The sequence below is a fragment of the Nomascus leucogenys genome, chromosome 4 (assembly GCF_006542625.1).
Source record: "Nomascus leucogenys isolate Asia chromosome 4, Asia_NLE_v1, whole genome shotgun sequence".
In the NCBI taxonomy this organism is placed as follows: domain Eukaryota; kingdom Metazoa; phylum Chordata; class Mammalia; order Primates; family Hylobatidae; genus Nomascus; species Nomascus leucogenys.
Genome location: NC_044384.1, coordinates 9,869,503 through 9,893,090, shown reverse-complemented (window position 1 = coordinate 9,893,090; position 23,588 = coordinate 9,869,503). Strand labels below are relative to the sequence as shown.

The window sequence follows — 23,588 nt, the reverse complement described above, 5'->3', positions numbered from 1 at the left end:
TGTTGACATCAGGACTAATCCAGCGCAGTTGCAGTGGTGGTAGCCACAGAGATGCTAATATCACCACACCCCCCCGTTCCAGGCTGCTCAGTATATAGAGAGAGACTCTGTTTGTTTGGGAGAAAGTAAGGTAAAAGAACAAGAGTCTCTGCCTGGTAATCTGGAGAATTCTTCCAGATCTTATCCAAGACCACCAAGGCAGTACCTCTACAAGTCTGCAAGAAGTGAAGTGTTATTGGGCTTAAGGTCCAACTCCCTTGGAGTGCCTGGAAAGCCTACTCAAGGAGGACACACACAAACAAGCCCAGACTGCAAAGACTGAAACAAAAACCTAACTCTTCAATGCCCAGATACTGACGAACATCTACAAGCATCAAGATCATCCAGGAAAAAATGACCCCACCAAATGAGCTAAAATAAGGCATCAGAGACCAAGCCTGGAGAAACAGAGATATGTGAACTTTCAAACAGAGAATTCAAAATTGCTGTGTTAGGGGAACTCAAAGAAATTTAAAATAAGAGAAGGAATTCAGAATTTTATCAGATAAATTTAACAGAGAGATTTAAATAATTAAGAAGAATGAAACAAATTCTAGAGTTAAAAAATTCAATTGGCATACTGACAAATACATCAGTCTCATAATAGTAGAGCTGACCAAGTAAAAGAAAGAATTAGTAAGCCTGAAGGCAAGCTATTTGAAAATACACAGTCAGGGAAAGGAGACAAAAGAAAAAAAGAGAATAAAGAATAATGAAGCATGCCTATAAAACCTAAAAAATAGCCTCGAAAGGGCAAATTTAAGAGAAAGAGATAGTGGTAGAAAGTTTATTCAAAGGGATAATTTCAGAGAACTTCCGAAACCTAGAGAAAGATCAATATTCAAGTACAAGGTTAGAGAACACCAAGCAGATTTAACCCAAAGAAGACATTTAAGATATTTCATAATCAAACTCCTAAAGGTCAAGGATAAAGAAAAGATCCTAAAAGCAGCAAGAGAAAAGAAATAACATACAATGGACCTCCAATATATCTGGAAATGTTACAGGTCACAAGAGAGTGGCATGACATATTTCAAGTGCTGAAGGGAAAAAAAAATAAAACAAAAAACAAAAAAACTTTACCCTAGATAGTACATACGGCGAAACTATCCTTCAAGTATGAAGAGAAATAAAAACCTTAGACAAACAAAAGCTGAAGGATTTCAACAACACCAGACTTGTCCTACAAGAAATAGTAAAGTGAGTTCTTCAGTCTGAAATGAAAGGATGTTAGTGAGCAAGAAATCATCTGATGGTACAAAACTCACTGGTAATAGTAAGCACACAGAAAACCAGAGACTACTGTAACACTGTAATGGTGTTGTGTAAACTACTCTTATCTTAAGTGGAGAGTCTAAATTATGAACCAATCCAAAATAATAACTGCAGCAACTTTTTAAGACAAAGACAGTACAATAAGACATAAAGAGAAACAACTAAAAGTTAAAAAGCAGGAGATAATGTTAAAGTGTAGAGTTTTTATTAGTTTTCTTTTGCGTGTGTGTTTGTTCATGCCATCAGTATTAAGTTGTCATTAGTTTAAAATAATGGTCTATAAGAAAGTATTTGCAAGCCTCATCATGGTAACCTCTTACCAAAAACAATACAAATGGAGACACAAAAACTAAGAAGAAATTAACATACCACCAAAGAAAATCATCTTCACTAAAAGAAAGACAGAAGGAATTAAAGAAGAATGAGATCACAAAACAATTAGAAAACAAATAACAAAACGGCAGAAGGCAGTCCCTACTTGTCAATAACAACATTGAATGTAAATGGACTATGGGCTAAACTCTACAATAAAAACACACAGAGGACCACTTATCTGTTGCCTACAAGAAACATACTTCACCAATAAAAATATATACAGACTGAAAATAAAGGGATGGAAAAAGACATTCCATGCCAATGAAAACAAAAAAAAAAAAAATAGGAGTAGCTATACTTAGACAAAATAGATGTCAAAACAAAAACTGTAAGGAGAGACAAAGAAGGTCATTATATAATGATAATGGAGTCCATGCAGCAAGAGGATATAATGATTGTAAGTATATACGTACCCATCACTGGAGCGCTGAGATATATAAAGCAAATATTAGAGCTAAAGAGAGAGAGAGATCTCAAGACAATAACGTCTGGAGACTTCAACACCCTACTTTCAGCATTGAACAGACAGATCTTCCAGACAGAAAATCACCAAAGAAACACTGGATTTAATCTGCACTAAAGACCAAACAGACCTAATGGATATTTACTGAACATTTCATCTAATGGCTGCAGAATACACATTCTTCTCCTCAGCATATGGATCATTCTGTAGGATATTCCATATGTTAGGTTCACAAAACAAGTCTTAAAACATTCAAGAAATTGAAATAAAATCAAGCATCTTCTATGACCAGAGTAGAATAAAACTGGAAATCAATAACAAGAGGAATTTTGGAAACTATACAAACATATGAAAATTAAACAATATGCTCCTGAATGTCCAGTGGGTTAATGAAAAAATTAAGAAGAAAATTGAAAAATTTCTTGAAACAAATGATAATGGGGCCAGGCATGGTGGCTCACGCCTTGTAATCCCAGCCCTTTGGGAGGCCAAGGTGGACGGATCACCTGAGGTCAGGAGTTCGAGACCAGTTTGGCCAACCAACATGCGAAAAATATAAAAATTAGCTGGGCACGGTGGCAAGCGCCTGTAATCCCAGCTACTTGGGAGGCTTGAGGCAGGAGAATCACTTGAACCCAGGAGGCAGAGGTTGCAGTGAGCTGAGATCGTGCCACACTGCACTCCAGCCTGGGTGACAGAGTGAGACTCTGTCTCAAAAATAAATAAATAAATAAAAATAAAAAATAAAATAAAAATATGTGTAGCAATTGCAGGCAGGGTTGGGTCAGAGTTAAGACTCCTAAGGAAATAGTTGTGTGCACAGATATGTCTTTTATTCCCTCCTGAAATTCCATTAAAATGACAAAAATGGGATTTTACACACACACACACACACACACACACACACACACACACACACACGACTGAAAACGAGAAAGCAGATGGATGAGTGGTAAGTGTATTAGGCATGGGATCCCTGAATTCTAAGTGGTGAGTGGGGAAAGCTGAAAACTACCCCAATCTATCCACTGAACTGCCCAAGGCTGAAGAAATTTAGCACCAGGTATCCCTGGATGTGAGGATGAAGAAGGATTGTTTAGTCTCTAAAATGCAGTTACATGCCCAGATCCTGCCTGACAGCCACCAATTTCTATGTAATTAAGCCACTCTTCCTCCCAGCCCTTGCAAAATCCTGGATGTTTAGTCTCTGGAGAGGATAAATTAGGATTCTGAACTGGCAGAGACGGGAACATTTGTGGGCAAGAGTATTCTACTAAAACCTTTGAAGTTAGATTAAGTGAAATTGTGCAAACTAAATTCTGAGACCTCAGCTGTCGTCTCCTACTTGGCTACATAACATTTGGCAGTTGGGTTTTCACCTCCAGGAAAGAGATCAGAAGACCATTCTCCAGGGAATCTGAGAAGCCCCAGAAGACAAGTCTACAAAATAACCCCCACTGGTCCCCTTGGACAGCAATTGACAAGTTGCACTCATATGCTCAGGGATGTCAATCTGCTTTGAGTTTCCCAGTCTTAAATAGAGCACATAATCAAGATTACCAGACACCAAGAAAAGCTGCCCAACAGAAAAGAGAGACTAAAATAAATACAGGAAAAGACAGCAAAGAGAGATTACATAGGAAAAAAAAAAAAAAACCTCATAGGAGTTCCAAATGTACAGAGCATACAAAGTACAGGGAATGTCTCTGCAGTAATTTAGAAAGCATGAGTTTATAGATGGAAAGAATCCCCAAGAGAGCCCAGTACAATGGCTAAAACGGATCCACACCTGGATGCTTCATCTAAACATTTTAGAATATGAGAAAAAAGAAAGATTCTAAAAACTTCCAGGAAGAGAAAAACCAGGAATTTTAAGGGCTTCGGAATTTCCTTTTTTTTTTTTTTTTTTTCTTTTGAGATGGAGTCTCGCTCTGTCGCCCAGGATGGAGTGCAGTGGCGCAATCTCTGCTCACTGCAAGCTCCGCCTCCGGGGTTCACACCATTCTCCTGCCTCAGCGTCCCGAGTAGCTGGGACTACAGGTGCCCACCGCCACGCCTGGCTAATTTTTTTGTATTTTTAGTAGAGATGGGGTTTCACCGTGTTATCCAGGATGGTCTCGATCTCCTGACCTCGTGATCCGCCCACCTCAGCCTCCCGAAGTGCTGGGATTACAGGCATGAGCCACCGCACCCAGCCAATGCTTCAAAATTCTCTATAGTAACATTTGGAATTAAAAAGAACAGACTATGGCTTCTAAATTCTGAAGTAAACGATTTCCAATCCAGAATTCTCACTAGCCTAACTATAAATTACATGTAAGGGTGATAAAGACTTTCAGTCTTATAGATCTCAAAAGACCTCCTCAGTACCTTTTCTCTGAAAGCTAAGGGAGAAGAAACTCTAAGCAAAAACAAAGAGCATTAACTAGGAGAGAAGGCCACAGGAAATGGGAGACAGCATGCGGGATGCAGGAGACTGCACATAGCACACAGGTAAAGGAATTCCTGGAACCAGGTGAATGGATATCTCAGGATGACAGGAGACTGCACCTAGCACAGAGGTAAAGGAATTCCCAGAAACAGGTGAATGGATATCCCAGGACGACAACAGGCACCAAGTAGGTTAGAAGGAATTGGGAAGAGATTTATTCCAAAAGATGAAGCGACGAAGTTCTGACAATTCTGAACACACTGAGAGGATATTTAATTCTGGCAAAGAGCATGGAGTTTATAAGTGATAACAGGAAAGTCAGCATGTTTTAAAATAATACAATAATTACGTCTAAGGCAAACAAAAGCTGTGCAAGAAAAGAAAGTTAAACACTCTGCAACATGGTTCAATTGTGTATAACACTGTCATAAATTTAATACCATTCACGCTGCCTATTCTCTAATTGGCATTATGGTATATCGATATTAGGAGAATGAGAAGGAAACCCATTTTGGCAGGGTAGGTGGGTGAGGCATGAAAAAAAAGCTAAAGTCTCATTTTCCATAGTAGGAATTCAATAGATAATATCTAAAACTGAATAATCAAGACAAAAAAATATAAGCATGTTATTTAGATACATGAAAGAGAAGCTATAAAAAGTAGCTAAATGAGGTATAAGTGGTCACCTCTGAGAAAATGAGGAATGAAGGCAGAAATCTACTTTTAGTAAAAACTTACAGATAAAACTGTTTGGTTCTCTAAAATGTGTACACGGTAAAACTGAAATCAAAGCCCCATACCAAAACCAAACAAACAAAAAGGAAACAAACAGGATTAACCTATGGTAAATTCACATACTTTCCAACATATACTGAAGGAAAGGCTGGAGTGAAGAACTGACTTTCTATCAGTTTCCATACAGTACTTACTGCAGACTGAAAAACAGTCTGAGCATCTCTGCACAGAGCAAGTGGACATGACTGGAAGTGTGAGGAGCTGGGAGGCAGCAAGGCTGAGAATAAACTCAAGCAACAGATAACTAGCTCCTAGATGATGCAAATACACAAAAAGAGAAAAAGAAATCGAGATGATACAGAGCAAGAAATAATGTCTTTTCATCAACCAAAATTCATTTAAAGGTCATGCTCTTTCTAGATTAATCCCTTCTGTACATTTAAGTGATGCAGGGTATTCTAGGTCAAGACTTTCTTGCTTTCTTTCCAAAAGGTACTTAATGTAAAAAATAGGCTTTTTAATTACAGTGAACATTCATCAACACAACAGTATCTTAAATATATAAGCCTTCCTTTCAACAGATTTACCCTTGAATTTTACCATTCACTAAATGTGAGCACAAAATACATCTAAAATAAGACACAAGAGTTCCTCATTTGCATTACTACTTTTAGATATCAGATCAAATATAAGGAGCAAAATTAATTCATTATCTCAATTGATTAATACATCAATTATAGATGAAATCTACTACATAGAGAGATTTTTATTGATCTTGTTATCTATATGTATTTGCAAATAAAACATATTGAGCACAGTAGGCCCCCTTATCTTTGAGGGATCCATTCCAACACCCCCAGTGGATACCTAAAACCATGAATAGTACCCAACTCTATATATTCTAAGTTTTATTACTATACATATGTAACTACAATAAAGTTTAATTTATAAATTAGGCAGGTAGGAGATTAACAATAATAATTACAGAATAGTATAATAAAAATTATGTGATTGTGGCCTCTCTCTAAAGTATCTTACTACAATGCACTCATCCTTCTTCGTCTTGTGATTTGTCAGTCTGATAACCAAGATAGCTATACTAAGTGATGAATGGGCACATATCATATGCAACATGGGTAAGCTAGACATAGGATGATTCACGTCCCGGGGGGAGACAGAGCAATATTTCATCATACTACTCAGAACGGCATGCAATTTAAGACATAAGAATTGTGTATTTCTGGAATTTTCCATTTAATATTTTTGGACTACAGTCAACCATGGGTAACTGAAGCCATAAAAGGCAAAACTACAGATAAGAGGAGACTACTGTATCTTCACAAACTAGGGAAGGTAAAATCTCTGCTAAGTCAAATGTGTTCAGTATTTTATGGACAAAAGAGAGCTGAATATTTCTTAGAAAATGTTCAAAGTCTGAAACCATCTCAAAATGGACTTACAAAAAAACACTTACACATGACTAAAGATGTAAGTATGAATACTTTCAACATGTATCCCCTATGGGATAGTGCTATAAAGCACCATTTAAAAGATAACTCTGCCCAGACATTTTAATTGAAGTTCCAATACAGTAATTTGTTAGGGGGATGGAGATTTTAGAGGCAGCTGAAACTTAGTAATAATGTAATAAAAGCCTATCATTTTGCACTTGAAGAACTGAATCACAAGAAGTTAAGTGACTTGCCTAAGGTCCCATATCAAATGTTTTTTGCATATGGCTTTACAGAAAACTTAAATAGACCTTTGAAAGACACCAATTTTAGAATATAATTTCTTCAGATAATTTAAAGACTGTAGTTTACTTTGCTTCATATAGCACTTGGCCCAAACCACAGCCTCCATGGACATATAGTAAGCTACATTTATTACTTATCAAAACGTGTTGCTGTTGAATGTATTCTAATAATATTTTAATTCACATATCCTATTTCTATAGGGCAAAAAAAACAGTGTTTGTAATTTAATAGGCCCATTAACTCCCAATTTACATTAGGTACACATTTTGTCATAAGTGTGCCAGGAGTATACTTCCTCTCTTCACTTTCTTTGTCTTAAACTTGCCTGTGCCTTTCTAACAGATGTCATGTATCCAAATTCTACTGCTTACACGAACACAAAGAGTATGATTTATTAGGAAACATGGTTTAAATAATTGGTTAATGTATCCATACCCTCACAAAATACATGTTTTGTAATTTAGAAGAAATAAAGTGGAAAATTAGCTAGTCATTAGGAAAATCATTGAGATATTCTGTGACTGTAGGCTATCTCATTTTCTTTGTCCAAAAAGGTAACAAAAAAATTATAAACAAAAGCTTTTATAATGAATAATATTACAAAGTATTAGGTAAAAATAAGGACAAGGTACATTTCACAAATTCCTCTAGCACAGATTTTTTTTTTCCTGTGTATACTATTATAAACTGATTCATTACCCTACATGGATCCATATGTATCATGAGTCTCATCACGGATCCTTCAAACACAGCACCACAAACAACATTAAAGAGTTGGGAAATAAAATAGCCCTGGCTTTGCCTGGCTGGAAGTCTTTAAATTTCCCAGGTCCAGGAGGATTGGTTGCAGGACATCCACAGTCATCCATGCAGAGCCAGGCTCCCACAGCTATTGCCATTTTGGCCTCGGCAGGGAGGGCAGGGCCCAGCACACTGCCCTCACTGCACTCTCCTCTGAGTGAGTGAAGTCACTGAAATTCTCTGACGAGCAAGTGTGTCAGCAAGAGCAAAAGCCTTTCCCCAAGCAGTACCGTGCTCCAACCAAAGCCAAAGTTAGGAAATTTATAATTAAATTAGATAGCGGTTGTGGTTGGGAGACTTTCGAAAAGGTTTGAATTTTCCTCCTTACAACATTCTTTAAAGTGCAAAACTGGAGACTCAGTTAATCATTGGGAAATAAAGTCTGTTGCTCTGATGGGGAATGAGAAAACTGGGACAACGTCCAGTTTTTGTTTTCAACTAAGAAAATTTAAGTGAACTGACAGTGAGGGAGTAGGTACAGGAAAGCTATGGCCTCCCAAGAATAAGAGGCTTTTAGAGAAATGCTTTGAGGAACCCTTCTCCCCTAGAGCTCTATCCAGGCTTCTGAAGGCGCTGCTGGAGATGGATGAGAAAATGGGGGATGCCTTAACAGGCTTCTTACCTATGCTGGAAAGGCAACCAGATTCTGTAGCACAAGGGAGACAAAGTCCCCTGAGAAGCCCTGTGACACTCTCCACAGGACAGCTCCTGGGTGAACCAGGCAGCGTTTTCTCCTCTCTTACTGGCAATCCTTTCTGCATCTCAACATAATCAAGCCTTGTGCCCAAAATGCACAAGCAGTCATACCAGAAATATCTGCATGACCATGACTCTCACAGGCAAAGAAGTGGGTAAAAATCTCCAAATTCTAAGCAACAAAGGGACTATAACAAATCGGCACAGAGACAATCTTCTGTCTTTGCCAAACGCGGCTGGCTGATTGGGAAGCTGACGCAAATTCTTCAGTAAACAATTCTACTACTTTTCTACCTTTCAGCGAGAAGACAAAAATCATAAAACCATATGATTAAAAAGAATAATTCTAAATACTGAAAAATCTAAAAATATTCCTGTTTGTAAAAAACAATGTACAACTTTAACTTAGTAAACACACAGTTTTTAAAAAATTACTAATCTACTTATAAAATAATACTTTAGTGATTTTAGAATGTTTTCTGATTAATAAAATTATTGATTCACATTTTAGACTGTAAACATAATTTGATAAGATAAAACAGGTAACAGGGCTTGGAAAGGGGGCATTTTCTTCCAAATGTGCCAGACAAGTCCACTTACCTATACGTGTAACCAGCCCCAAAAATCTGTGGTCCATTTATAGAAATCAAATGTCACTTAGAATATATTTTCAGAGACATAGATTTATCTTTAAAATTACAATAAATTTTGAACCATAACTGCATTCCTGAAATATATCCATTTTCGTCATGATATGAAACATTGTCTTGATCAACTGTTAGATTAAGATTAGTAATATTTCACTTCAAATTTTTATATCATATTCACTGAAGAAACTGGTCAACATAAGCGGGTGGGGCTAAGGAGGAGATAGTTAATTTAACTTTATAAACTTTTGTATCATTTAAACAGTCATAATAAGCATCACTATTTCTTAATTTAAATGACTGAGACAGTTTTTAACAAGACCATGACTGAAAGTCAATTCATTTAAATGCTAAAGTTTTTGAAAAACCAAGAAATGACATACCTGAAGAATCACATCACTAAGTCGTTCTAGAGATTTCTGATTTTCCTGAGTGTCATCAAGAAGTGAAGCCATTGTTGGACTATAGGATAAATTTGTTTTGCTCTTAGCCTGGAGATGCCCTTTTGCTTCTTCGGTCAAGAGAATAGAAAGGAATTGCAGGCTGGCAGTATACAGGGCAGGGCACGTGGCAGACAAGCCTGCACATTTGCAGAACATATCTAAAAGAATAATTTCAGATGTGAATGTTTGAAAATTTCTTCAAAATTCAACAAAGAAGGAAATCAAATTGATTTTAAAGTAACTATACTCTGGATCATCTAGATTACCAACTTGTGTGACTGTGTTGCAATTTTTAAAGGAGCTGGTACCAAATAGAACTTAAAAGCAAGACTTAGTATGCAGTGTTGGCACAATGTACAAGCAAATATTTCATAGCAGTTCAGACAGCACATGAGTGGTCACGAACTGATTCACAAACTTAATACAGAGTGGAAAGAACAGACCAAACTCAAAGGAATTTACACTGAAACAGTCATTATTAATTTCCTGTTGTGAGCACTGGTTTTGTTTAATCAAAATTACATGTGTTGTTCTATATTTTATAAACTTGAAAAATTGGATTTATAATTTTGTTTGATTTTATATTTTAGATTTATGCTTGTGTGAGAATTATAACCATAAAAATTTTTACTTAGATTTTGGCTTGTACAAATTAAAGTTACATAAGAAAAATAAAGTAGCAGTAGAGTTTCATGAGAATTATGTTCATTTAAATGATGTCCAAATATTAGTCAAGTTTGAGAAAAGACTCTTATAGATAACGCAAGTTACAGAGTGACCACGAGATCTTTTAAATGTATATGGGCATATGAGATGGAAATTGATTTTAAAAAAAACAAAAACCAAAAATAAAACCATGGCAAAAAAATCAATGATAATTGTTATTAATGCTTTCATTAACATTACTATTATGAAAACCATTTATGCGGTAAGTTACTCTTGATTAGTACTATTATTAGATAAAACTGTAGACATATTTTGAAGGAAGGTTTTGAATTTAATATGTATTTATTTTATCACTAGAGAAATAGTGTCAGATAAATAAGTTTAAGTCAGAGGTCAGCAAACTTTTTCTGTAAAGGGCCAAGTAGTGGGTATTTTATATTCTGCAGGTAACTGGCTTTTTCACAACTATTCTTCTCAACTGTTGTAGCATGAAAGCAGCCATATGCAATATGTAAATAAGTGTGGCTATGTTCCAATAAAACTTTATTTACCAAAACAAGCTGCAGGCCAGATTTATCTAATGTGGGTAGCATCATGCTTTCTATTGATATTATTGGTGATTCAGGTGATAAACTAATTTTCCCCCAATAAATATAAGAAGAAAATCTCAATGTCTTAACCAGTCAATCTCTTTCAATTATTATATTTTAAACAAAATAATGATATCCTACATGGACACTGTACTCCATGGTAGACTCAGAACTCCTATATTCAGAAAACTAACAATTCTGTTCCTTGTTAAACATGCATTTGCCATAATTCTTACTATCGCTTTGGTTAAAAATTGTATCATGCATTTAAGTTTACTGAATGATCAAATGATAAAGTAAATGTTAAAAAAAAATCAGTCAGTTGAATTAGCAGGTACTTTGGAAGCTTAAAATAACTCAATTTTGAGTACATTTAAGCAGGTTGTTTAAAAAGGTTACATAAATGTCAGCTATGAATATTTATGTTAAAAAACAGCTTTTTTCTACGCTAAAATTTAGGAGGCTTCATGAATAATTAAAGATTAGTTATTTTAAAATAACCATGTTTATTTTAGTGGGCAACTATCATGAAAAACATCTTATAAAAATAATTATACTATACTCTTCGCATTTCTGTACTATAAGAAAATTCTGATGTGATAAGAAAGTTATTTTTATCATAACTTTCCATGTTATCATGTATACCGGATTTTATATATGAAGATGTATCCACATACAATGCACATATGTCAGAAACGATATTGGTTTCTATACCAACACGAGAAAATTTATCTCATTGTTTTATAATCGTATCATAGGTACCTTTATAAAACCACAGGCTTAAAAGTGACAAATGGGATCTAAAGAGCGTCTGCACAGCAAAACAATCATCAGAGTAAACAGGCAACCTACGCCATGGGAGACAATTTTTGCAATCTATCCATCTGACAAAGGTCTAACATCCAGAATCTACAAGGAACTTAAACAAATTTACAAGAAAAAAAAAAACAACCCCATCAAAAAGTGGGCGAAGGATATGAACATACACTTCTCAAAAGATGACATTTATGCAGCCAACAAACATGAAAAAAAACTCATCATCACTGGTCATTAGAGAAATGCAAATCAAAACCACAATGAGATACCATCTCACGCCAGTTAGAATGGTGATTATTCAAAAGTCAGGAAACAACAGATGCTGGCGAGGATGTGGAGAAAATAGGAATGCTTTTACACTGCTGGTAGAAGTATAAATTAGTTCAACCATTGTGGAAGACAGTGTGGCGATTCCTCAAGCATCTAGAACCAGAAATACCATTTGACCCAGCAATCCCATTACTGGGTATATACCCAAAGTTTTATAAATCATCCTACTGTAAAGACAAATGCACACGTATGTTTACTGTGGCACTGTTCGCAATAGCAAAGACTTGGAACCAACTCAAATGCCCATCAATGACAGAGTGGATAAAGAAAATGCGGCACATATACACCATGGAACACTATGCAGCCATAAAAAAAGAATGAGTTCATGTCCTTTCAGGTACATGGTTGAAGCTGGAAGCCATCATTCTCAGCAAACTAACACAGGAACAGAAAACCAAACACTGCGTGTTCTCGTTCACAAGTGAGAGATGAACAATGAGAACACATGGACACAGGGAAGGGAACATCACACACCGTGTCGGGGGATGAGAAGCAAGGGGAGGGAGAGCATTAGGACAAATACCTAATGCATGCGGGGCTTAAAACCTAGATGATGGGTTGATACGTGCAGCAAACCACCATGGCACATGTATTCCTATGTAAAAAATCTGCACGTTCTGCACATGTATCCCAGAACTTAAAAGTAAAATTTAAAAAAACCAGCAGTGGCCAATATAATGTTCTCAATAAAAGACAGCTTCAGGGATGACATCTTTAAAAAGCTTAAAAAAATAAAAAAAATAATAATAAAACCACAGGCTTTCCTAACTCGCTTTTATGTTATCTCAAAATGTGTTTCAATTTTTCAAAAATGCATTTTTGGGGGGCTCAAGAACACTGCAAATTTTTCAAAGCAAGCACCCTGATACCTCTTTTATATGCCACACCATAATTACTTAACTTTAGTGAATTTACGTATCTAAACAGGCAGAATCATTATCTCGTTTTATTAGCAGAAAGCCCCCAAGATTATGCGAGTATCTTCTTACCAATCGCCGCTGTCCAGTGCTTGGCCAGGGCCACGGTAACAGACGGGAGTGTGACGGCACCAGCTTTCCTCAGGAGCATGGCCAGAAGATTAAATAAATGTGTCCATGTGTGATAAAAAGCTGATATTAACTCTTTATCTATAAAATTAATCAGAACACTTCAAGTTATTAACACAACAAAGGAAAAGAACCTTTCAAGATATAAAACTTACCACAGACACTTCATTACACTTAAAATGAGGGGTGTGCACTTATCAAATGAAGACAAATCTAATTCAGCATTATCCAAAATTTGTTTCAATTAACTTCTTTTCCATTGCTTCTTAAGATATCTCCCCTCCACCCTCCTGCATATAAAGCCACACTCACAAACTCTCCTCTTATTAAGGCATACTCAAGAACAATCAGAAGGTGTGACAAACTAAATATTAAGCCATGACTGCAGAACTATATATTGGCACATTATAAAACTATGTCATTGTTTGTGCTACTTTTGTCAGAGTAAGTTTTCCCCTATTTCCTTTATCCCCTCCAGCAGCTTCGGGCAGGGGTGAAAGGAAAGCACTGTGTGCCAAGGTCAAGGTAGAAAAGAAAGAATTTCTTTGAAGAACCAAGAAAAGTATCATCCCACAAAGAAAAGTATGACACAAAAGAAGATTCTGCAGCTCTTCCTATGGCTAAGGATGTAGCAATTCTAGGATGAGGACCCATTTTCCCTTCTCTGCACTCAGGTAAATGGAAGCTGGAGAGCAGTCATTGAGGACTCTCTCTGACCACGCCATCAGGAGGATTTGTCATCTTTTATCAAATTCCACTATAATGTAAACTTTATAGGACGTTAACCCCGAGGACATCTATCTAGGTGTACTTCAGCACCTATGAGGTACTTGAAAACTGCACCTTCCCCAGGGCAATCCTTGGTGTTTCTCAACCCTTTTGTCATTAGTGGCTCTCTAAAGAGTTTATTTTAGAAATATGTTTCCTCATTGCCATCCCCACAAGATTTTAATTCCACACATATACTGTATATCTCTTTATGTACTATATGTATATCTGTACTTTGTACATAAAAAGGCTAAGTATAGAGCTTACTGTTTTTATTCAATACAGGCTTAAGAATAGCCGAATAAAACATTTAAGTTGAAAATTAAATTAAAAATTAAAGACCTATTAACACCAAATTTAGCTTTGCACCTATACTTGCTGAATAACTTTTCATGTAATTTATTTACTTATATATATATATCATCACAATGTATCAATTTATATACATAAATTAGCAATTCATATAAATACATAATAGCAATATAATAAATTCTTATAAAATCATTTAAAACTTATTTTTTTCAGAAAAAATTTTAAAAACTTCTTAAAAAATATTTTTAGTGAACTTTTAAAACCTTTTGCTAGATATGAGAAAACAATTTTTAATTTAACCAGCTAATAGATGTACATTCAGATATTGACATTTTTTCCTTTCAGCACTTGATGTAATTAATGATGGGTTAAACAACTTTTATGTAATTAAATATATACTACTTTCATTTAATTTTCAAAGCTCAAATCATACAGAAAAGCAAGAGGATCAATAAAAAGCATTCACAAGGCAGCCAATAGCAGCCAAGATACACAGACCACCTTTTGCTATATGACCTTGGGATCAAACAATCAACCAAAGGTCCTCCAGCTGCTGTCATCTATTCACCACAGTTTTGTGGCACTAGTCTTGCATACATCTTGTGTATCTTCCATGAACTCAACGTCAATGCTTCTCAAGGAATTCTCAAGAAAAACCAAGAAGAGAAATAGTAATAAGATTGTCTCAGGTAGAGTGGAGCTTTGGAAGCCTACAAACCATTTTAATTTCTAAGATGTTTTTGCCTCACCCTCTTCTCCCCAGAATCAATTTTCACTCCTTAGGGACTGGGGGTGATATCACCTTGTTGAGCTTGTCCAGTCTAACCTAATAAGCTTAGTTAGGGTATCACTGCCACTTGTTGAATTTCTAAGGAATTACTATTCCCTTAACATCGAGATCATTTTAACACTGATGAGATGCTAAGAACTGGCTTTGCTGGGTATCATAACACACTTCAGTTTCTAGACCTAAAACCAAGTAAATCCATCGTTCAAATAAAACTGAAAGGCAAAGAGAATTACCAAATGGTCAATTACTTCATTATAAATGATTGTTTCCATTTTTAAAACAATTATATTAGATTTTGACAAAGATCCTACTTTGCTTTAATTTTCTCCACTAAGCATTACATTCAACTTTTCATCATAAAATATTTTCCCCTGGAGATAACATTAGATCACAAAATATATATACATTTCAATAATTTAGGACCTTAGGAAATTTTTGATATATTCTAGATTGGCTTATACTTGTTATTGGGAATGTTTTATTAAGTTTTTGGCCTTAGCCATAGTTTATAAGAATAATTAATACCCAGAACTCACTGTACTTTCTGACATCACACAGAGAGCTTTGCCCTCATTTAAACTGAAAACTCAAGGGTAGTCCTTTATTATACTACACACCTGTCTTAATTGGTACCACTAAAATGCACCCAAACTATAAAACACATTATCAAAGCCTTCCAAAATACTAGCAAAAAGAAATTCAAAAAGTAACCTTCAAGTGAATACCTGAAACAGAGTAAGTTTTTTTTTTCTCACTATTATTCACTTACATTCTAAACTAAAACAATTAAGCTTACCTAATACATCTTTGGTACATACGGTGAGAATGCCAATGATATTGGTGATAAGAGGTTTCATAAGCTCATCCTGAATCACAAGGTCAGGCTCCACCAATAAACATGACTGCAGAAGCCTGGACAAAGAGGATAGGTATTCCAGGAGAAAGGAAACCTGTTTGAAAAGGAGACAGGGTAAAATCAAACATGCCATATAAAAAGCCCATCTCAGTGATACAGTATTTTACTTTTGTAACACAATAAAAAATAAAATATTAACCATAATTTTTCAAGATCTGAAATTAACACATAGCAGACAAAGCATTATTTTTCTCATAAGCATGTCATTAACAGCCATATTAATACTGTCAACTATACACCAAACAAAGCAATGTTTTCAAAGTCAAGTTTTGAATTCCATTTAAAGAAGTAAAGTCTTGGCCAGGTGTGGTGGCTAACACACCTGTACTGTAATGCCAGTCCTTTGAGAGGCCAAGGTGGGCAGATGGCTTGAGCCCAGGAGTTTGAGACCAGCCTGGGCAATACGGCAAGATCCTGTTTCCACAAAAAATATAAAAATTAGCCAGGCCTGCAGTCCCAGCTACTTGGGAGGCTGAGATGGCAGGACCACTTAAGCCCAGAAGGTAGAGGCTACAGTGAGCTGTGATCACACCACTGAACTCCAGCCTGGGTGACAGAGTAAAACCCTGTTTCAAAAGAAAAAAAAAAAGTCTCCATATTTTTCAAGTAGTCAAATTATGAAATCAATATTATGGAAGAAGTAGAAAAGTGCATAACAAAGCCATAAAGTCTACAATTTTGTAAAGAAAGAAAGATTACAAAAATACCCTTCAAAGTGCGTAAGTGGGGGTGGGGGAAAGCTAGCCTAATAGCCTAGTTATTGCTACAAATAAAATGCAAATATGTTCTATTATTGCCCTCAGCGTAAAAATACTATTATTAATTATAAAAGAAAAAATTAAATCATCTTCAATATCACCAACAAAACCATCTCTGGAATTTGCCTGATGCTAATATTGTTAAGTATTAACTGGCAAAAGTACTTTTCAGAAAAATAATCCTCTGACTATGTAACAATTAAAGAATGAGCTGTGATGTCTCATTTGTCCACTACCCTCAAGCAATGACCCAGTTACATATAAGTGAATTTTATAAAGATATTCTGAAATCAGTCATTCTCTCTCTCTGTACACACACACACACACACACACACACACACACACACACACACACACACTTTTTTTCCTCTCACCTTATTCTGGGGTTGTAAGAGTGTAATGAAGAGTCGAGAGCCTGTTGTAAATTTGTGGAGTATGTGTCCCTGAGGTCAATGGTCTCAGACTATTTACAAATAGTTCTGTCCTACTTCTCCTGATGAAAACGTCCTCCCTTTATCTCATTTGCCAACTTACTTTATATAAAAGTGTAGGTGGCTCCAGGTTTCACAAACTCTTCAGTTTGTGAAATTTAATTTGTTTACTGCCGTGAAGTCTTGAGACTTCATATTAACTTCATATTCTACACTACTGAAATTATAGCAAGTCTGACCTCTGGATGTATGAAATATTACCATAAATAGATAAACCATGCCAGGTGAGGCAAGAAGAAGTATTATAGAGAAAAAGCTGAATTGCTATAGATTCTTTTGTATATGATCACATTCAAGATTAAATAAAATATTAATATATTGAGTAGTTGATAAAGTAACTCTTTTTCTATGTATGGCCCTCTTCAAAAAAAAATACCAACCAACTGACCACAAACCTTAATACATCATACCTTTAGCAGAGTATAACCCCACCAGCAGGGCTCTGACCACCCCATCTGCTGCAGGCACTCGCAGCCTGCTCCCTCACCTCCCCAGCTTTCTGCTTAAGTGTCACCTTCAGGAGGCCCCTCCCCTTGCTGACAGACCCTTTTACCCATCCTCAATTACTTTTTTCCACACCATTTGTGACTATCTGATAAAATGCATTTTATTTACTTGTTCACTGTCTGTCTCCTGCATTTATGGCACAGACTGTACGTGAGGAGAGATGCTCATCTGCTTTGTTCAAGGATATATCACTAGCACCTAGAACAGAATCTGGTAAAGCAGAGGCTCAAGAATTTCCTGGCATGAGTGAATGATCTTATATACATACCAAGAGCCCAGAAGCATTTAATCTGCATAAGGCCACCTAGTGCAGTGGTTAAGAATGTGGGCCCTGGAACTGACCTGCATGGCTTGGAATCTATGTCAGAGACCTTGGACAAGTCACTCATCTCTCTGGGCCTCAGGCATTTCCTTTATAAAACAACATTAATGATAACTTCATGATTCTTGTGAAGATTACATGAATTAACAAAAACAAATGCCCATAAATGTTTGCTACTGCTATTATTCATTCATCGCACAAGTATCAAGTGAGCACCTGTCATGAGACAAGCCCTGTGCCAGACACTCAGAACACAATGGAACATAACAGCCAGTAAGGTCCTGACTTCATGGAGCTGACTGTGCCCCTCTGGCCTCATTTTGCCCTCACAGATTCTGCTCCAGCCACTCCACCCTCCTTGCTGTTTCTTGGATAGGCCAAGCATACCCCAACCTCAGGGGTCTTGCAATGACCACAGGACTAGCTTCTTCACTAACTTCGGGTCCCACGTCACTGCCTAATTGTCCTAAGTGGAATAGCCCTACCCTTCCAACTCTGACATCACTTCCTGTCCCCTGCTTTAGTTTTTCTTCTGAGATGTCTATCATCTTCAGGCATATATGGATTTTCTAATTATCTATTCTCCCAACTTGAGGAAGGGTCTTTGTTTTATTCACTTGGAGAAGATCCAGGCACACAGCAAGTACTCAACAAAGATTTGTTGGATGGAGAGCAGAAAAATGGAGGAGACAGTCATTATGCAATAGGCATGCTCAGGTGAAAACACTGCACCAGGACAAGAGCTTCAAAGACCATGTGTGTAGCATTCCCAAACTTTGTAACGGGGTCTGTCTTATTCAGCTCAAAGAACACATCTCAAAGCAAGAGATATTGGTCTACTTCACCTTTAATTCATCATCCCCTAAATAAATCTTGTGGCCCTTCTTAAAATTTGATTTTGAAATAAAATTTCTGTTAGCAACAGCTACATGAATAATTGTTAAGCATGTTTTATAAATAGATTCTAGCTATAGGCAAGAATTTAAAACAGTAAATATCTGTGAAGGAACAAGAATAAATCATTTTTATCAAATTGGGTTTTGAAAATACACATAAGTTAGCCACCAAATATTTTAACAACTTTAACTTTGGTGTAAATAACAGAGATAGCCTAAAATCACAGAAGCAGGAGGCAAACTATACCAATGTCCCTCTTTATTGAAGTGGTGCTCCAAGATACCCAGACACTTGATTATACATTTAAAGCTGGTTAATGATGGAGTCAAGAATAGAATCTAGGTCTTCAAACCCCATCTCTCTTTTCTAACATCCAAACATGTCCCATATTAAAATTTTAAGTAACATATTTCAAATAATCTCATCATACCATGTATATTTTGAGAGGTTTTCATACTTTTCCTATGACTAGTATCTCCTCAGCAAAATTTTTATTTTTGACACCTAACGTAAACAAACCCCAAACAGACTTGAGACGCTTACCTGAGCCTGAGTGTGTTCAGCTGGAGGCGATGAAGGCAGCAGGACTCTGAGTTTCTGGACACATGTCTGTATGAGGGTAGCATCTGCAATGCTGTGATGATCAGAAAAAGAAAATCCTTCAGAAGATTAGTATACTTTTTATTAAAGATTAAGAAATCAGAATTTGAAGTTTAAAGGTAACTCGAATACAATTCAAGAGAAAGGATCTTTATAAGCAAAGAAAATATTTATAAAAAGATATCTCAAATAATTTCAAATTGTATCCTGGGTTACCTTCAAACAGGAAAATATCTTGTCAGAGAAAAGTGAGAAGCAAAGAGTTGTGAAGAAAATATCTAAGGAAACCTAATAAAAAGCAGAACAAAATATAATACAGCCCATTCGGAAAGAAAGCAAATGAGTAACAGGAACCTTGGTGGTTACTTTCCTAATAAAATAGCAAAAATACTGGCTAAAATAGCAACAACACTGTTCATATTTAGAAAGTAAAAAACAAAATAAAGTAAAACAGGCCGGGTGCGGTGGCTCATGCCTATAATCCCAGCACTTTGGGAGGCCAAGGTGGGTGGATCACCTGGGGTCAGGAGTTCGAGACCAGCCTGGCGAACATGGTGAAACCTTGTCTCTACTAAAAATACCAAAAATTAGCCGGGCGTAGTGGCAGATGCCTGTAATCCCAGCTAATCAGGAGGTTGAGACAGGAGAATCACTCGAACCCGGGAGGCGGAGGTTGCAGCGAGCCGAGATCGCGCCATTGCACTCCAGCCTGGGCAACAAGAGTGAAACTCTGTCTCAAAAAATAATAAAAATAAAAAAATAAAAATAAAGTAAAACAAGTAGGATTTTTTTAAAGTCGAAAATGAAAAACAGATATGGAAATATGATAAGCCTTTGCCATAATAGGTCTTTTAATGCCCCTGTGGCCTCAATGCCACATCAGACTCTTAGCTGACTCGTAAGAAGCAAAGGAGATCTTATCCCTAGAGCTCGATTTTGGTCATCTTCAGGCAGGAGCATCCAGGAAGGAAAGCCAACTGACTAGCAGTTACTTTTCCAATCCGAGTAGGCACAGTAAAAACATGACCAATAAATATTAAAGCCAGAACGAACTCATACTCCATTGCATATCATACATGTTAAAGGAATAATTACAATCGAATGAAGTGAAACAAGGAATACTTCTTTTAGAGTTTATATTTCTTAGAGTTTTCTTAATATCCCAGAAAGAAAGAGAAGGCACTATGATTTGGCAAAAAGACGGAAGACATTTCAGATGGTGAATGTTCAAAGGTAAAGGGACAGAGAGACAGAGAAATGCAAATAAACATGTGGTCAAGGAGGTGGGTGTGGTTGGCTAGAATAAACTGAACACCAGAAGAAAAGAGAAGTAATACTTAAGGGGGTATCCTAGATACCATCACTTTCAATTCTCACACTAACCCCATTAAATAGGTGTTAATGACACAGTAGGGAGTAACTTCCCAAGGCTGCAAGCTACTGAGTGAATGAACTATCATTAGACCTTAGGTCAGCCTGAATTCAGTATCTAGTCGTTTTCTACTATAATTTACTAGAAATTCAGAAAAATTATGTTACAGACTGATTAATATCAAATAAGTGAGTAATAAAAATTCAAACAATTTTTCTTTGAATTTAATTTCCCTAAATTTTATCAGAATACTTTTTGATGAAAAGTTTAATTTCCCATAACAAAATAACTCCAAATGAATTTAACCAATAATTTTTCAACCCAGGGACATTATTCTGATATGACCACTAAAAAGATGAATTCCCAAAGTCCCTCACATCCATTAAGAATAGGGGATAGCACCATATTCCTTAAGTGTGCTGGAGGATAAATAAGGTTTAGAATCCATGAATTTTAGAAAGCAGGAGTTTTTCTTTGGCCTTAATAGTCGAGATAACAAACTAATACAAGTGCTTTACTAGATGTAAAATAAAAACCATCAAGACAATTCTGGCAAAAGCAAAATCCTAGAGTTCAATGAGCCTAAAAAAGAATAAAGCTATATTCCCAGGTCACATGAAATCTTATATCAAGTCATGAATACAGCTTGTGTAAATTTATCTCGACTAACATGCCCCTCTAGGAGTATTTATCTCTTACCTACAGAGAAGTTCTATGAGATGAGCTTGTCGAAAAGCCTTTGCAGTGTCCCTGGGAGCAATCGTCAAGAGGTTGTCCAAGAGGCTGCACATTGCTGAAAGAAGAGATGGAGTAACAAAAACACACGGTTTGGGCAGGGGAGCAGAAAGAGATGAATCATGAGGTGGCCGTGGTGATGTACCTTCCTGGTGACCTATTATTGAAAATAAACATAAGAATTATTATTTTATTTACCTTACAGCTATGTACAATACTCAAAAGTTCTTATAATCACAGGAAAGTTCCTGAAAATGATAATATATAGTTGGGGAATTGCCTTAGCTGCTTGGCTCATCTTAACCTTGAGGTTAGGGGTCAGGCTACCCCTACTACTCCTGACCTCCACCCTCCACCACGTGTGGATGTAGACGTGTACACATGGACATTGTCGTATGCAGAAAAGACAAGTCAGAAAGGGCAGAACATGACTTCATGCCCCAAGTATTCAGACACTGAGGAACAAACAGATGATTTACAATCCTTTTTCTGAAACTCGAGGGGCCAGAGGTGTGCCCAAATTCAAATAATCTTTAGGTTTTTTTCAGAGTAAAATCTTACTATTTTTATTATTTTTTAATTTTTAATTATGGATATATATAATCATTGTACATATTTATGGGGTACACATGATATTTTGATACAGGCACACTATGTGCAATGCTCAAATCAAGGTAACTGGGACATCCATCACCTCAAACATTTATCATTTCTTTGTGTTGGGAACATTCCAACTCCTTTTAGTTATTTTGAAATATACAATAAATTATTGTTAACTATAGTTACCCTGTTGTGCTACTGAACACTAGATCTTATTCCTCCCAACTGTATTTTGTACCCACTAACCATCCCCTCTTTATCTCTGGCTCTCCACTCTTTAGCCTCTGGTAACCCTCATTGTACTCTCTATCTTCATGAGTTCAACTTTTTTTTTTTTTAGTTCCCAAATATGAGTTGCAATATTTGTCTTTCTGTGCCTGGCTTATTTCATTTAACACAATGGCCTCCAGTACCATCCATGTTGCTGCAAATGACAGGACTTCATTCTTTTCTCTGAGTAATATTTCATTGTGTACATACATGGTTCATTTTCTTTATCCATTCATTTGCTGACGGAACTTAGACTGATTCCTTATCTTGGCTATCATGAATGGTGTTGCAATCAGCATGGGAGTGCAGCTATCTCGTTGATATACTTTTTTTTTCTTTTAGATACATACTCAGCAGCTGGATTGCTGGATCAGAGGGTAGGTTCTATTTTTAGTTTTTGAGGAACCTGCATACTGTTCTCCACAGTGGTTCCCAACAACACTGTATGAGAGCTCTCTTTTCTCCAAAATACTTTTAGACTTTAGAACAGTAATAAGGTACCTGCACCCTACATTAGTTAACACCTCCATTAACCTTTGAGCATTCCCTTACTTTCTGGCAGAGCAAGATGTTCCAGGTTCATCTTGTTCTTTCCTCACCCAAGCTCTAAAATTGGATATTTGTTCCAAAGTGTTGATTCCCTAAAGTGGAGAATGGAGTTTGGAAAGCAAGATTTGGGCACTAAACGTATACATTGCTATTTAGTGTGTCATTGTTTCTAAGCTAGAAAACGTGTGTGTATATACGTATGCATGCACATACGTACCCCTGGGCACATAAACATATATTTTCTCTACGAATTAAAAATCATTAATTTGCCTGTAATTCCAGAATTTTGTGAGGCTGGGGTAGGAGGATCACTTTAGGCAAGGAGTTCAAGATCAGCCTGAGCAACACAGAGAAACCTATCTCTACAAACAGATTTAAAAATGAACCAGGCATGGCAGCACATTCCTTTAATCCTGGCCACTCGGGATGAGGTGGGAGGATCACTTGAGCCCAGGAGGTCGCAACTGCAGTCAACTATGATCACAGCACTGTACTCCAGCCTGGATGACAGAGTGAGACCTCATCTCTTAAAAAACAAAATAATTGATTCATACTGAAAGCTCCAAATATAATCCAACATTAAATATCTTC

General features: G+C 36.5%; 1 protein-coding gene across 1 annotated transcript in view; it reads right to left on the bottom strand.

Annotated features, from left to right (window-relative positions):
* The window catches only part of RTTN (rotatin), a 211,170-nt gene that overhangs the window by 33,548 nt on the left and 154,034 nt on the right, over window positions 1-23,588 (bottom strand). The window contains exons 36-40 of the mRNA XM_030810284.1: window positions 21,543-21,735; window positions 19,415-19,505; window positions 15,777-15,930; window positions 13,054-13,191; window positions 9,603-9,820 (exon numbers count right to left, since the gene is read on the bottom strand). Coding sequence (XP_030666144.1) covers window positions 9,603-9,820; window positions 13,054-13,191; window positions 15,777-15,930; window positions 19,415-19,505; window positions 21,543-21,735 — 794 coding nt within the window. The remainder of the gene's footprint in view (window positions 1-9,602; window positions 9,821-13,053; window positions 13,192-15,776; window positions 15,931-19,414; window positions 19,506-21,542; window positions 21,736-23,588) is intronic.